The sequence below is a fragment of the Danaus plexippus genome, chromosome 14, assembly GCF_018135715.1.
Source record: "Danaus plexippus chromosome 14, MEX_DaPlex, whole genome shotgun sequence".
Lineage (NCBI taxonomy): Eukaryota > Metazoa > Arthropoda > Insecta > Lepidoptera > Nymphalidae > Danaus > Danaus plexippus.
The window spans coordinates 4,508,609-4,526,087 of NC_083546.1; the positions used below are offsets into that span (position 1 = coordinate 4,508,609).

The window sequence follows — 17,479 nt, forward strand, 5'->3', positions numbered from 1 at the left end:
TATTATTGATACTCAGAATTTGTGACAGTAACTCTAGTTGTATCTTTGTCTATTTATGTATTTACGGTTGAAGAGCTGAATCGATTTTAGTGTAACTTAGTATATAAACTCGGAGGAGCCGTAACACATTCAGGAAGCTAGTTACTTGAAATGTGAGTTTTTAAATGAAATGATTTTCAAATTCAACAAAGAGTGTTTATTTTTAATCACTCTTATTTAGGCCGGAGTTACTAATAGCAAAAAATGGTACTTGAAATACTGTTTATAATTTAAAGAGTTTTACATATATAAATAGTTAATATATCTAATTATATGGAGTGCAAATTTAACCTTTTAGTTCTCAAACTTTATTACTGTTTGCGGTTTTGTAACGTCTGTTCAAATGTACAAAGGTTAAAACCAACTTATTCCCCATTTTGGCTAACCCAATAACATAAATAATGACATATTTGCTTAATGGCACACTAAAATGTTTTCAGATTTTCCTATTCCCCTTTAAATGAAGTACTTAAAATTATTTATTATTTTTATAAAAAATTTGAGGGATTTATAAACAGGAGAGTTCAGCCTTAAAGTTTAAATAATTTAAATTAACCGTAGTGTATCTCTCCAGCGTATCTTCTCTAAGGGCATAAATACATACCTATCTGATAATATCAAGCGACACATCCCATTCTCGCTATGGGCTCGTAAAAACAAGTTTTCCCATTATTTCTCTGCTGACCCGGCTGTCGTTTTGATATGGGTGTGATTTCAAAATAACTGATGCTGATTTCGTTTTGATTCATAAGCAACGAGATAATAATATGTATAAAGTATCTTTCTTACTTTTGTTGCACAATGTACTACAAATATTTAAGAGGTATAATAATAATATTTCGTGCAGAATATTGTTGATTTGTTATTGTTAAAATGTTAAGAAATAGCATATTGTTTATAACATTTAGTATAACGCTATTATTTTAATTTTTAATTTATGATACTTTGTCAAATTGATTAAATTAAATATACTTGATATAGTCTTATGGAATTGAAAGTTTTATGTATTATTTTATAAGTATTATTAAAGTCGTCGATTTCAAGGTAATTTTACTGAAAAATAATTGTGATGTCACAATGTGTTGAAATAAAAAAAAATAAACTTAAATAAAAGAAAGAAATAAAACAAAAGAAATAAAAATTGTATTTTGTATATTTTATGTACTGTTTTCTTGATAATTATGATTTTTTAAATATTTACAAATATCTATATACAGAAAATCAAATTAAAATTATATACAGTCTTAAAACAATATTTATAAATATATTAACAAAATCTAATGTAAATGCAATAAATTTTTGTACATGATGTTTAAGTTTATAACTTTGGTATGATATAATTTAAGTGAACAATTTCATAAAGTATCTTTGAAGTAATCATCATCTAGCAATGTTATTTTATATTCTATGCATTTAAAATTACTATCGCAGAGTATAGGAATTAGAATCCATAAATTAAAACTAATTCTAGCGTTCTAATGTACAAAGAAATGCAAATTTATAGCTAATATCTATGTTACAAAATAAATACAATGGAATATCTTAAAAAATTATTATCACTTTTGGACTATTTCGTTTAAGAGTCGCAGATGTAAATTTACCTGCGTTGAAGCATACGCTACGCCCACAGCTGAGCATGTGGAGGCATTCGGTGGGAATGATGATCGCGGTGTACGCTGGTCGGCATTCCAAGTCTGTCGGCTAGCCCATCAGCCAGCAGAGGTGGCAGCTTGCCAGGCGGCGGAGGAGGGGTCGGCGCTGGCGCACGCCCGGCCCCTACAGGTGACACTGACGCGTAAATGTTCACAGTTGAACGATGATATTGACACTTCCGCAGATCAGGCATGGCGAACCTTAGTTTTTGCCAAAATTGTCTATCACCCCACTCAATACACGTATTCGCTTTTAAACACAACCTTAATTCAGGATCCATGTCTCTATTCGGCAAGTCACCCAACAATATTATTATCAGTCTTCTTCGTCTCTCTTTAAGAACTTCATGAAGTGCCGTTTTAAATTCGAATCGACACCATTCGTTGTTAATAAAATTTTTAGACAGCACTATTATAGTTCGCTTTGAAGATTCAACTGCTTCAATAATGGTGTCCGCTACGTAGGCTGATGCATTAAAATCGCGGTAATGAAGACAAAGCCGGAAACTTGGGTCCGTGGATTCTAGGCCAGGCGCTAACATTTGAGCAACAAATGCTTCGTCTTTCACGCTGTAACTAATGTAGGCGTCGAATAACCTATCTTTGTCGGCCTCGTCGTCGAAAGCGGTACTTTTATAGCACATTCGGAATCCGCAATGATAGTAAACCCACACTCTGAGTTCTCTTCTCCAATAAAATATTCCACAAATAAGCGCAGAACTCATTACAAATACAAAAAGTGATATTAATAGTAATGGCAGATAGTCATTGATAACTTGGTTTTCGATGATTGATGAACTTCCACCTACGTGACTTGTACAAATAGTTGAGTTAAAATCAGACATTAACGGTCCAACGGCGTTTGTTACATTGTCAAATATACATGTGATCTTATCAGAAGCTTCAACTTTGCCAAGATTATTTTTAAACCAATTTCGGAATTTATGCATGTACTGACAGTCGCAAGACCACGGGTTTCGTGATAGGCTTATCTCAACTAAATATGGATTCATCGTGAATTGCCAGACAGCAAAACTGTAAATGTTGTTACCTTCTAAACGTAGTACTTCTAAGTGCCTTAACTCCATAAATGTTCGATTGTCGATATAATGTATTTTATTGTCTTGAAGATGTAACTCTCGTAAATTCTCAAGAGGCGACAATTCAAATCCTAACAACTCCTTTATGTTGTTCTTTTCCAAATGTAATACGGTTAATCGTTTTAGTCCACTGAAAGTATTATTGTACAGTGCATCTATGTTCGAGTTATTTGCATATAATATTTTTAAATTTTTACGTCCGATAAAAGCGTGACTGGTTAACCCTCCAAAATTATTTCCATCTAAATATAGCTCAGTTGCATCCATAGGTATAGTGTTAGGAATTTCAGCATAGCCAGCACCGGAACAGTCCACAATATTCGCTGACCACGGTTGGTCGTGATAACAAGTACAGTTCGACGGACACGTCATTTCACAATCACAAGCGTCAAAATCACAACAATGACACAAAGTAAAACAGTGAGTTTTATATGTACACAAAAACTGAGATGATTCCGCTTCAATAAGCGGAATATAAGTTCTTTCACGGTTATATAGTAGCTTACAATATATACTTTCCAAGTCCATAACTCGAGGATGTTGTCTTAAATGATCTAATTTATTTATTCTTTGCAACCATTCCATCGTACAATCACATTGAAAAGGATTTCCTCCGATATAAAATTCTGGCAATGGTCTTCCAGGATCAACTGGCGTCAAACGAAGAGCATTAAGGTCCATGCTAGTTATCTGATTTGCATACAAATCGACCCTCGTTAAATTGGTTTTTCCGACAAAAGTTTGGGCTTCAACTTGTGTAATTTGATTGTCATTTAAGAACAAGAGCTCAATACTACTGGGGATAGAATAAGTAAAGATTTTCGTCATTAAATTGAAACTGGCGTCTAGTGTTTGTAACCGTAGTTCTTTATCCAAACGGTAGTTATTTCTTAATTCTTTGATGTTATTACTGTGAACATCTAACCATTGAAGTCCAACTGGTATCACAGCGTAGTCAAACCATTCTATTTGGTTACCTGACACGTTTAACCACAGAAGAGAGGGTATATTTACGAAAAGGCCCTGGATATCTTTGAGTTGGTTAGCATCTAATCTCACAGCTTGTAAATTTGATAATGTTTCAAAGGCATCCATATCAATGTGTTTTATTTTATTGCGCGCCAAATTTAAAATCTGTAGGGAAGGTAGATCTGTGAAAACTTCCTTGCTTATATTTTCAATTTTATTTCCTATAAGACGTAATCCATATACATTATGTAAACCTACAAAGCCAGGTTCTTCTAACGACATAATCTGATTCTCTCCTAGATCAAGGGTTCTTAATAAACGCATATTTTTAAGAGCTGTCGGCACTTTTTTCAATCGATTTCCATTTAAATTCAAATCTTGTAGAGAAGAAGTATTCCGAAAAGCTTCAGGGTGAAGTTCTTCTAGGTGGTTATTATCAATGGATAGTAAAGATAAAACGTACAGCCCATTTAAAGCGTACGCATCAATCTGAGATATTTTATTATACGACAGTATTAAAGTGTGTAAATTATTCATTGGTGCAAATGTGTCTGCCGCAATCGATTCTAACATATTATGTTGTATATTAAGTATTTGAAGTGTGTAAAGATCTTTGAATATTTTCGGATCAAGTTTAGTCAATCTATTATTAGATAAATTTAAAAGTACCATCCTTATGAGACCAGTAAACGTGTTTTCATTTATCCAAGTGCTTGTTAAATGGTTGTTTGATAAGTCTAATGCCAACAGTTGATCTAAATTTGCAAACAGACTTGGTGAAAGAACACTTATAGAATTATTTTGTAAGTATATTTCTTTAATCACTGGTCTACAATCCCGAAATAAGTCCTGAGGTAAGGCCACTATTTTGTTATTGGAAAGATCAATTATTTGCAGTTGTTTCAGACCGGATAAAGCTTTGTCAGCGACCATAGAAATCTCATTGTCGTGAATATGTAGTTCTTTAAGTCTTCGTAGAGCCATAAATCCATTTTCTGGCATAAGAACAAATTGGTTTACCGATGCATCTAATACTTCGATATCCAAAGAACATGATGTATGCGGTGAAGTAGACGTTGATGGTGAAGGGCCTTCATGTTCACTTATAAGAGCTTGATGCATAGCCCGTTCTCTAAAACCCAAATCACTTACATCTTGTAGTCTATTTGAAGACACATTCAAGTAAACTAAGTTAGTCAAAGGGCAGAATAAGTTTTCCGGAAACGACCAGATATTATTATAGCTCAAGTCCAACTTTTCTAACTGTCTTACAGCTGTAAAACTTTCAGATGCGATTTCTAAACTCATAGCAGCCCACTCAGTGTTTTTAGTTCTAATGGTTAAATTGCGAAGGTCTCTTAGACCTGACAGTACACCAGGCGGCCATCTTCCAATTTTACAATTGTCTAATACAAGTTCACGGAGTTTAATTAGATGTGCAAAACTACGGTCATCTAAGGAACTTTTGTACATCATTTCTTCGTTACACTCTATTCGTAACGAAGTTGTGTGTTCTGATGGGATGACACTAAAATTTGTTGTATCAAATTCACTGTTTATTGTGCGAAGTTTACACGTGAGTGAAACCTCATGGGCCTCATTTGGTCCTTTCAGCCACCACTGGCAGTCGTCAGGAGCTTCATATTTTAATGGCAGAGAGCTTTGATCGGTGACATAAGGTCCAATTATTAACCAAAATACAATCTGGCCGAAGATAGATTTTCTTGAACAGGTCTGAAGAGCCATTATATTACACAAAATATAATATCAAGGAAGTAGGAAAACAAAGCACTGTTGGCTCAGTGTCATGTTTTTTCCGTCGGCATTCGTGTGTTGCGTCCCCTTGCCGGATGTAAAGAATCCATCAATTTATAAATTAGTTAAGTTTTCTTGTTATTTTATCACACAGTCCTCACATGTATAATAAACATAGTAAAACTTATTATTGCGTCAATATAAGTTCTATTTTAACATAAACATTAACACACAAAACTGCCTTCACTTTTTACAAAGTCCCGTTTTCTATTAAAATAGGAATGTTTTCTCATTCGATAATTATTTTCAGTTATTTGTTTGAAAAAGTATGTTTTGTTTTTAAAACGCGTATTCTCAATCGTATTTTCACTGTGACGTTCGTCCGAGTAAATCGTCGAGCGACGCGACCGTGCCTCAAGGCTGCGTGGAGTTGACTGAATGTGACTAGAGGCATTGCAGTCGCGTTGAATATACGCTCGACGGGAGGGAGCGGGGTGCAGGCTGAGATGAGCCGAGCAGTGGCGAATGTTCACGACTTATTACAATAAATTATATTTTTACGGAGCTTTTAGAGATCGGTTGCAAGTATCTTTACACCTTGAATGAACGTTGACATCAGCTGTTTAAAAGATTTTGTTAAAAATATAGCGACTTCGTACTATTTTTAAATTTTTTATTATTCACTTCATTTTTTATTTCTAAAACTCATATTAGTTTAATGTTTATATAATATACATTGAATTCAATATTTAATATTGTTAAATTTAAAGAAAAAACGACTTTAAACTAAGTAAACTTGAAGTTCTAAATAAAATAATGTCATAAATTATTTAAGAATTTAGTAAGAAGCGGTTTAAGGTATTGTAAAACATATTTATATAATCACTAAGTTTATTGCAAAACTTTGTCACCGCACCGCAACAGTAAATACGGATATGGCGGTGATCTCGCAAAGGAACAAAACCTTAAAAGTGAAAAATTTTCAGATAAAATCGCTCCCACGATGGTTCAAGCCACATAAATACACATTGTTTTTAATATAAAATATATTATATATGATATATCACCACATGCTATAATAAAGAACTTCAAGAATAATCTCAATTAAGATGTCAGTATGCGATGTTTAAGAAGACGATCATCTGTTTTATTTCTTATAAATATTTCTAATAACTTCTATAAACCATTATAGATTTTAAATAATATATAAATTAAAAAAAAAGAAAAATGTTTAATTTTAATGTAAACCGTATATCGAAGATAAAGTTCAAAACGAGTTAATTTGTTATAAAAAGTTCTTTGGAACGGTTTTGAAAGTGATATTCATAAACATAGAAACAAACATAAGTGACATTAAACGTGGTTTCTCCTGATGCTGATCTTCTGAACCGAAAAGAAAATAAGCTGGTAATCCATTAAAAATGAATTAGGCTGCAATAGATACCAGTTGTATAATAAATTCCCGTCTACACATGTATGTAAACAATATAGTTATATCAACAAAAAGATCATAAAAGGTTTATATTTGTAAAGTCTTTGTTTGTAATGGTAATAAGGTCTTAAAAGGATTTTAAAATTATATTTCAATATATACAGTGAATTTTAAAATATACAGAGAAATTCAAAACTCTAAATTAATAAATTAGTTTCTATTATGATATAAAATTGTACAATTTCTTCGAAATAAACTTCTTAATGTTCAAGTTCAAGCTTTACTCATAATTTACTTAAATTTTTTTATAGACATAAAATTGATAAAATCCGATTATATACAGACTGCGTTTTACAAAAAGATCCAGAAAGTTTTTATCAAAAATATAATAAGATAAAACTACAAGTTATAAACCTATTTGCTTCCATTATAGGAATAGATATTTTTTTAAGACCAGGTGAGCAAATCCGTCAAAAGATTTGTTCGAAGGAAAGTGAGATTAAAAATCAACCCTTTTATAATTCGAATGGCAAAATTAAAAACCAACTATGGTATAAAAGTATTAAGAGCTTAAGGTAACAAAGAGTTCCGTTCACGCTTCGCAGACCACACTGGCTGCTAGACGACGGAAGATATCATTTTAATCCTTTTAGTTAAGTTGACTATGAAAAGATAGACGTCTGAACGGCACCGGTGTTTTCTTTTACCCAGATGACATTTATGGTCGATGAAAGAAATTTTAAAACGTTATAGGAATTCGTAATTCTTGAGCAATGTGTCATATTTTATAAGTAGTAACTAATAGAGGATGATAATGCTCTACTGTCCTCTTGTCAGATTGTTTAAGTTTATAAAGTAATAAATAGCTCATAGAAGAAGAAGCTCCTTTTTTATTTCTAAGTATGAATAGATAGTAAGAAAATGTATAACCTATCTTTCAATAACCCAAACACATATTTTCAAAACAAACTACATTATTAATTTTAATAAAGGAGACAAGAAACTACGATGACGTAATAACAGTTCTCATTTATATTTGAAAAACACATGTTGCCTTGTTGTTTCACAAAACGTACTTAAGAGACGTTTTAAGCTGGGTCCACATGTTTGTCAATAATAAAAACTATGTCTGTGCTACTTTGATAAAATAAAAATAATTTTCATATTAAAAGAAATTGTGTAAAGAGTGATATTTTTGAATTGAGATAAAATATTTAAGTATATGTCCTTATATATTCATATTTGTTAAATTGTCTGAGTTGTCACCAATTGTTAGTAAGTTTTTTATCCATTACAAGTTTACAGTGAATAAGACTGAAATTATTTATTTGTCTACGAATCGGAAAATATTCCTGAGCATACAAAATTTTATTTTTAACTAGCAATCAATCTTAGATATGGTGTTGGTGTATTTTATAAAACATTGTGTATTCAAAAGCGTGGGATGAAAAAATACAAGAGTTGTTTGTTACTATCAATTTTTAATAGTTGTAAACGATCAATCAAATACCCGTGATTGTTAAAACATTTAAGATTATAACTGATCATTTTTCAATCATTAGTAATGCCGTTTTTGTGGAAAACATCATTAGAATACGAAGCAAAAAAAACATTCATAAAATAAAGTTCAAATAGAAAATATTAAACGAAAAATTCTACATCGCTCAAGAAATCTCACCACATTGCTTTAACTTTAAAAATGTAAGTATCGGATGAATACTCGCATATGCATTCGATAATCTGATAAATATAAATAAAATATATTAATTAAGGAAACATGTCTATATAATTTGTTAACTCACTCAATTTACACTAAATTCATTAAATCCTGTTTTAACTTCAAATTGATAAAAAAAATCTTCTTTTTCAAAAGACGTTAAAGTCATAACTTATAAATCTGACTTTAAAATATATAAACTTCCTTCAGGAAATAACTTGAAAAATAAATTTCTACTTCCTTCTTACTTTTTATGAAAATATATTGACAGTCACGGTTAGCCTGAGGTATTGTTAGAATTGAACAACAATAACCGTCGCCATAGATGGGTAAACATACCATTCGAAATAGAATTTTATTTTTCACATCTGACACCGTATAAAATCACAATATATGAACCTTGACAGAATGCGTGAATCACTAAATTAATATCCTTGAAATGCAATCAAACCAATTAATGATGCTTTTTTCTCAAGATTGCGTCTATTTTTATCTCCTTTGCTCTTTTACAAAACAGATAAATCTGTCCTACTTATAAACAGTCTATGTGACAGGGGTTGGTTCGCTATAATTCACGATGTGTCTCAAAGGCACCCACGCTCAGGTAGCAAACATTATCACTATTGGCGTTGTTATAATTTTAAAAAGACTAATAAAATATCTCACGAAACATGAATGGAGACGAACTACTATAAAACTTTTTACTTTGGTTAATGTATCGATTGATGGAATCAATATAAAAAAATATGTATGTATATAGGTAAAATTAAACCATTTTTAAATTTTAGCACTTTTATGGATTAAATAATTTTATTAATAAGAGATAATTTATTTCATTCTTTAAACTATAATTGCTTGGGAATTGTAGTAAACCAAATAAAAAAGATATTAAAAAATAATGACAATAATCGACAACTCTACTCAAACTCACTAAAAAACCTGGTAGAAACTATGAAACATAAAAAATAAAATCGCTCAATGCCGCTGTAAAGAAAAAACAAGGCATAAAAATAATCTCCAAAGATAAAACGCTTTGGTCGTCTTCTTTTTTGCGATATGCCATCTTTTGTGCCAATTATGGGACTATTTTAAATTTTTTAGATCCTTTTGCGATGAAAATTTTCTAATTTTAAAAACGATATTCGTTGCTAGTGGAATCGGTGATCGAAATATAGTTACGATTTTATCACAAAGATAACATAAATTTATGTCGCCCTCCAATTTAATTATCTCGGTATGTTATTTTTTCTAAACATCATTAGTGACTAGATTCTGAGATATATTAAACTGAAATTGTAATTTTAAATAGAAAGGAGATGTCCAAATAAGAGTTTTGGGGAAAAAAATTAATTTAGAAGTCTTTGCTGAGTTTGTTTCTTGTACTATGTATGTCCTTCCATAACGTTTATATTGCTATAATAAGCTTCCAAAAGATATGTTCTTTCACCGCATGAATCTGAATATCTTAGGTCGACCAAATTACATCGAGCACAGCAGGCACTGCCTTATCGAATTCCTAGTCAGTACAAAAGATTATTGTCTATTACGTAAGGATACGATAATAATAATGTAAGAAATAAAAATGGTTTTTTACGTAGAACTGTGTGAAATACTAGTGTTAAAGTGACCTAAAATATTTTATCAACCGTGACTTCAAAGGAAACGAATCACAATTTTCTAAAACCATACCAATTCTTATGCAACACCTTTCTATTAAAATCCCTTTCTAAAATAAAATTCTATTTAAAATGTTAACCGCTAAAGAAAATATTATTAGTAATAAAAATGGAAGTTTTGAAATTGACTTGGACGTAACCAAGAAATGTGGAGTAAATCGAAAATTTCCCGAAGCTTTGAAAGCAGTAATTTTGTTTTATACTAACTACATTTTAGACAAACTCGTTAAATTTACAAAAGGCACAGGTAAAATAGAATCAGTCTCTAGCAAGATGGTCCAAGATGAGATAAAAGACAATATTGTAGCAAAGGTTTACTAAGATCAAATTAGCATTAGGCTGCAAAAGCCTTTTAAGATCTTGAACAAATTAATCACTGAATATAAGACAGCGACTAAACTTCACATTTATAGGATTACCTAATTGATTTAATTGTATTCACATAATTCATTAAATAGTTTCTCTAAATATATTATTTTAACTATAAAATGAAAATAGACATTATATTTTTTATTCATAAAATTATTTATATACTTGGTCTCTGAGAAAGGCTAATTTATTGAACAAAAACGTTCTAGACCACCACATTACTTGTTATAATACCTATTTCAATACCTTACGATAAAGTTAAATTTCGTTATCCAAAGCCTGCTTTCGTAGATAAAGCCGATAAAATCTGTAATGCGGTGATTAGAATCTGTTTTATGTCTACAGCAGAAAATAATGTTATGACTTTCTATAACATAATTTTAAGCATTGGTTCCGTATATATTTTTTAAACAGCGTTATATCGGGGCCCAGGCACTGTTGAACCTCCTCTCCCTGCAACTCGATGGACACGGCACCAGCACGGTTAATCCATTTAATGTTAAGAGATTTCGTCTCTAAAATGTCTAGAAAAAAAATCATAAAGCTTTAGCTGCGTAAAAAATATGAGTGTTTTGCAGAATATATGTACATTTATTTCGCTTACATCGCGAAATAAAAGCAGTAATTTTTATAAAATTTTATTATACTGTAGTTTTCATGACTTTATAATATTAAATAGATATAATATAATATAAGCATTTCATTACATTGCTCGATTGTTCTTTCGTAGTATCCAAGAAATAAATGACATTTAATATTTTAATTTGCTTTAATATAGATTGAAATAAAAATATTATAAATAAAACTAAGCATACAAACGAATATCTTAATTAACTCGAAAAAGACAAGTTATCTCGCTACCGAAGAAAATTTCATCAATCATAGTTCGTTTGATTGATAATGTAACGTGAATTACTGATAGATGTGGAGGGAATGCTCATCTCAATTTATTTACATGTGTTTGTGCTACTTGTTGATGTTGCCAACGGTAAAAGATAGTTTAGATAATGCACCTTTCAAAAAATAGACAGCATACAACATATAAAAAGTAATTATCTTAATGGCCTTTTATGTTTTTAGTTTCTTGTAATAATGTTACATTAATAAACTAAAAAACATAATTTCATTCAGCTTCAATATTGTATGACTATTTATAATTGAAGAAAAAGTAAGATTTACATTTGTTTCTACAAACAATGATGCATAAAATGTTTATAAGTTTTATTTATTTTGCTAGTGCCCTCTCTGATTTATTTAAAGGTGTCGGTACCACTTTGATTTAAGACACGCGCGCTAACGAACCGTCGGATGTGATTGAAAATAATCTTAGAGGAATGATGTCCTAGACGGAAGCCATTATAAATCATAAGCTGACAGTAGTCAATACATCAATAAGGTCAATATTATTTGATAACTCCACACACCGTTACCGTTGTAACTACAATCTCTTACGAGAGGCAATTAAAATGATATTTCTATTAAACTTGTCTATTAATGTACAGTAATGGGAAATGAAAGTTGAACTATTTGTTTGGTTTAAAAACCTCTTTACTACCTTAGGTTAAAAGAAAAAATGAACAAGTTTAATCTTCACAAAAAATATATATGTACCTATCTTCTTTACATTTCTTATGAATTTAGGAATAAACGTTTAATTAAAATATCGTTGTTAAGCATGTGTAACGATCCAAATCACGAAATACGTCGGCCGGACATCGATTCGTTACAAATTTCAACATTTAGTTTCACCTCGTTGAGTCAAGGACTCTTAGAGTCATTCCGAGGATGTAAAACGATAAAAAAAAAACAAATTAACTGATTAAACCTGTTCAATGCGGACCCCTAAAGAACGGCTTTCGTTAACTGAACTAATTTATACCTGTATCATAAACAATATAAAGGTGCCGATACGAGATACTTAAGGCCGCATAAAATAATTTTATTTCAAAAGATATTACGAAGATATTGTTTACAGGGATCTCAAATCGTAAAAAGTTCAAGTGCAAAATCTTTGATAAGTTTATTGATGTTTAATATTGTAATAACAACATCGTGACTTTTTTAAAGTTAAAAATAAAAGTATTTTATTACTTGAATGACTTTTTGTCACTTTTACTTTAAGCATGTAATATTAAGATATATCTTTATTTGAAATAATTATTTTGTTGTATTTTTTCCAATATATAAAAATGTTGATGCTAAAGTAAAAATAAATAAAATACCATAATATGTTTACAACAATATAAAGTAATTAATATTTCCTTTACGCATACGTTAACCAGATCACTCTTCCAGATACTAATAAAACTTTTAAAGTTCGGATTGAGAGGTCGATTGCTTTATAAAATACAAAAAAACAACAACTGACTTATTTAAGACAACGAAAAGCTTCATCAGTACGTAATAGTCCAAAGAAATTTGTTCTAATTAACGTTCGTTATTATACATAATATGTACATAACGTTCGTAATTATAATTTGCAATTGAAACTGAATATTATATTAATATTATTGGTAATTTTCACTCTGATATTTATTAAAATTACAATAATGTCATATATTATTGCATAACAATTTAAAGCTTGTGAATTCTTTAACACTGCCACACTGTTCAAGCATAAATTAATGGCTGATGTTGCTTATTAAAACGTCCAGATCGGGTATGGTGGTTCACAATATTTCATTTCATTTGTCAGTGGGGGTTCAACCATTCCAATCCTAGTTACAATTAATCACAGTATAGCAGTGTCATCCAGCAGTGTCCGACAACCGACAGATTGTATCGACTTTTTAATAGGAATGTACTTTTAGTTTGAATTGGAACCTCTGTCCTACACTTTTTTGCATATCTACCGGAGTTCTGATTAATAAAGATACTTTTAATAATTTTAATATGACCATACATATAGCTATATGATAGAAATCGCCTTACTCGCTTTTTTTATAAATAGATCTCTTGTACCAAACCACAAAACTGTAGATATAGTTTTAATACAAATATTTAAATACATAAAATGAAATCTACATCTAGAGCAATTATTACAAAAAGCCAATTACTCTTTTAAAATGTGTTATATTATTTCGGAGAACATTAATCACAAGGTAAATTACTTTTCTGAATACCTTAAGAAGTTAATTATAATTTTGTATGAGAAACAGAAATTCAAATTAGACTAATAAAAAGAGAAGCTTGCCAAATCTATAATAGTTTTATAATAAGAGACCACGAAATTATGTCAGCGTATTTTAGATCATTTATCACCACGACCTCTCACAGTGAAACGAATTTGGAGTCATTATATTTTTTCTCATATATCGAAAAACAAAAAATAAAGTAATTGAATTTTTTATTGTATTACCTTTGAATGTTTATGTGTACAATTGTTTTAAACAAGAAAGAGGGTGGTCCCAAGACTGTAAAATGCACTAGTTGCGAGAGAGCACAAACAAGGCGTATGAATGCAGCTCATATTGTAACCTGAGTGCAGCTAATCAAAGACGTAAAACGAAATTTATTGTGTGCAGTGTTCCTTGGCAAGTTTATTGTACAGTCATATGACGGTAGCAATTACTCAGCTCTCATATAAACTTACCCTTTGTACTCGTTATGTTACAATGCTTTTCAAAATAACTTGCTTCGTTTCAAGAAATGAAATTTATATTAATTTTTATCTAGTAAACAAACGTTTTTACTATCTACTATTAAAAGTCTTAATAAGCGATGTATACTTTATTAAATTAAAAGGAAGGCAATTCATGAATGTGTACTAAAAGTAACGATAATTAAATACAGACAATTTAATATTTTGCATACTCTCTGCTAAATACAATTTTATATAACCGAATAACGCCATTATACACTCTATGCATAAATCAATACAATTGCAAACAAACGAGCTAAACGATTAATTAATTAAGGCAATGAAAGATTCCTTTAACTGTTTCAATTAAGCACGTCAGCCTGTTAGTCAGGCATGCCATATTACGTCATGTCTCGCTTTGTAATTGCTAATGTAACGTACTTTCAATTCAAAAATAGCTAAGAAGCCATAGAACACGCTGCAGTCCTCGCTTACTTGACCGAATTAAAGAAATTATTTATATACATTTTGAAGAATAAATTTTTAGATGAAAATATTTAAGGTGAGTTAATAAATTAGTAAATAGTTCATAATACTTACATCTATTAATTTTGTTATATAAAAATTTTAAGTTATAGACCTGCCTGCTAAGTCTTAAAAGTGAATATTTATAATAAATGGCATAGGCAATGGCAATGATAGGCATAACCTACCTATGTATGTATAGTTTATTAGGCTACAAGCTATCGTCTATTATTAATTCATATGAAAGATGTTAGTTTGATGCTATCTAAGTAAAGAAGGAGTAAGTCATCTTATAAATTAAAAAAGTAAACACCCTTAGTATTAAGATTATATATGCAACGATAAAACGAAAAACTTTTGCTCCCTCGTAGTCATTAGGTCCCTCGTAATACTCGATCGGCGGTTTGAACCGCTCTTCAATCTCTCCATAACTCTACACGTAAGAGGATTGCCTCTCCATAAGGATATCGCAACAAATTGACTGTAATTTTGTTTTTTCTTCTCACGAGCACAAATCTGAATAGATCTCATGGTAACTTTAGGATTCGCGGTTAGGATTCACGAGTGCAAGAAAATTGGTTGTTTGAATCCCTTTTACCGTGATCGTATGGGTAATGTTAGCAGTAACGTATAAGTAACGTTAATAACGAAAAAAGATGGTGTTTATGATTGAAGTCATGATATGAAATATTTTGTCTATTTTTATAATTATTGTAATAGTTTTATGAATTTTTGAAAAAAAAAATCGAAAGTCTTTTTTATTTGTTTATTAGTAGATAAGGCTTTTATTTTTTGCATGTTAAATGTGAAATAGTAATGAGGAATATTTTATGCATGAATCAATCAGTAAAATATTCTGTCAAAATGGCAGTCAACGATGAATGAGATGTATAAATTTTAAAATCATTTTTTCAATTAACAACTGAGATTGCAATATTTTGTGTAAATATGTCTGATTGGGAATGGACAAAAAATTATTGAAGCGTTAAACATTTGTAAATATATCCGAACAATGTACATTTACATGAATACACAAAATGTTTCTCTTTTATATATTCACCTGAAGGCGATTAAGTAGAAACGTCAAATGAGCATTGTTCGTATTAATTATATTTAAAAGTAAACATATAGTAGGCGCAGAGTGACGGGGGTCCAGGTAGACAAGCTTGCCTCAGGCCAGAGAGAATAATGAGCACTATCAAATACAGCCCAAACGTAATTACATTTAAAGAAATAAAAGGCACACAATGATCAACCATTTTGTGGAGGCGATTATTAAACTATGATTTTGGGGTATAAAGACGTGAGTAGATTAATTAGAGAATAATTAGACAAGTACGTGTAGATATAAGATATAAAAAGATTAGAAATAAAAAAGTATAACAAGGTAATAATTACAAAGAAGATTAATTACTTACTCTGTATGAGTAATAAGCAACTAGCAATTTAGGTAACAAAATTTAATATTTCATAAAGAATTCCCTATGTAATTTAAAGTGACTTTATAAAAAATATTTCACAACTTTTATCTATTATTTTCGATTTTCAAAGGCATATAAAGCCAAATTCGTGTAAAAACATTTATTACATTTTTATATCTCTATATAAAAACAAAATTGCAGAATAAATATTTTAAATAAGGAAACTTTTTGTCCTCCAATCCAACCCCTTGACTTGCCTTCCTTGAAGTTTTATGGGTTTTTTATAGAACCATCTCCACACGGTTCGCTTGGCGTTGTACCATTTCATCAAACTCAGTGGTTCTTGAATAAGGCGCTTTGAAAGATTTAAAGCTTGCTCTAAACAAGAAGATTTTATTCTGGAACAATTTCTATTACCATGATCCATATATTATAAGAAAATTCAAACATAGAATTGATTGTTCATCTTCTATTAAAAAGATTATGAGATTGAGGTACACACCCCTTTCGTTTTTTTTTTGGAAATTTTTATCATTATTTTCCATCAGCAATATTCAGTTTCATATCCGTCTGTATTTAGGCTGAAAATATCAATTAGCAAAAAGTAATACTTCATTCGTGTCATGTGTTTCATTAATTCTAAAACAATTTTGCGTGACGCAATTATAACTGCCTAAATCGAAAAAACTACGTGGCTGACACTAAACTGGCAGTAGTTTCGTGTCATGTACAAATGAGACTTTATTTTGAACAATAAAATGATCGTAAATAACATGAACAAACAATGGTGTAGACAACTTTTGTCTCTTTATGTCGACGAGCCGTTTTTTATTGCTTCGAAAATGACTTATCGCTTTTGTACGGGAAGATCTATACCTTTAACATAAACAATAGCAAGATAAAGAAAATTAAATTAAAATATTTTTCATTCCTCTGCTATTACTGACACTCTTAAAATTAAAGGTGACACGGATTTTTAAAGCATTCGTTTTGAAGTTTTGAATTTTAAATGTGTATAATTAAAAATAAAAGAATTTTTGGCTTCCTGTAATATGAATTACCTAATGAGAGCTGAATTTCGGTAGCCACATAAATTAAACAACTTAAGGAATCAAACTAGATTAAGCCCATGAGAACATAAAGCGCAGTGCATGCGGGTAACATGAGACGCTGCCAGACAATGCTGCCTCCCTTATTGCATAGGTCTTAAATTGTAGCGCGGTTTCAATGCAAGTGCCAGCGAA

At 30.5% G+C, this 17,479-nt stretch overlaps 1 protein-coding gene across 1 annotated transcript; it reads right to left on the reverse strand.

The window, feature by feature from the left end:
• Window positions 1-1,174: 1,174 nt before the first annotated feature.
• Window positions 1,175-5,940, reverse strand: LOC116769463 (toll-like receptor 6). Its single transcript, XM_032660566.2, has one exon. The coding sequence runs from the start codon at window positions 5,504-5,506 to the stop codon at window positions 1,658-1,660; it is 3,849 nt and encodes a 1,282-aa protein (XP_032516457.2). The 5' UTR covers window positions 5,507-5,940; the 3' UTR covers window positions 1,175-1,657.
• Between the last annotated feature and the right edge of the window lie 11,539 nt (window positions 5,941-17,479).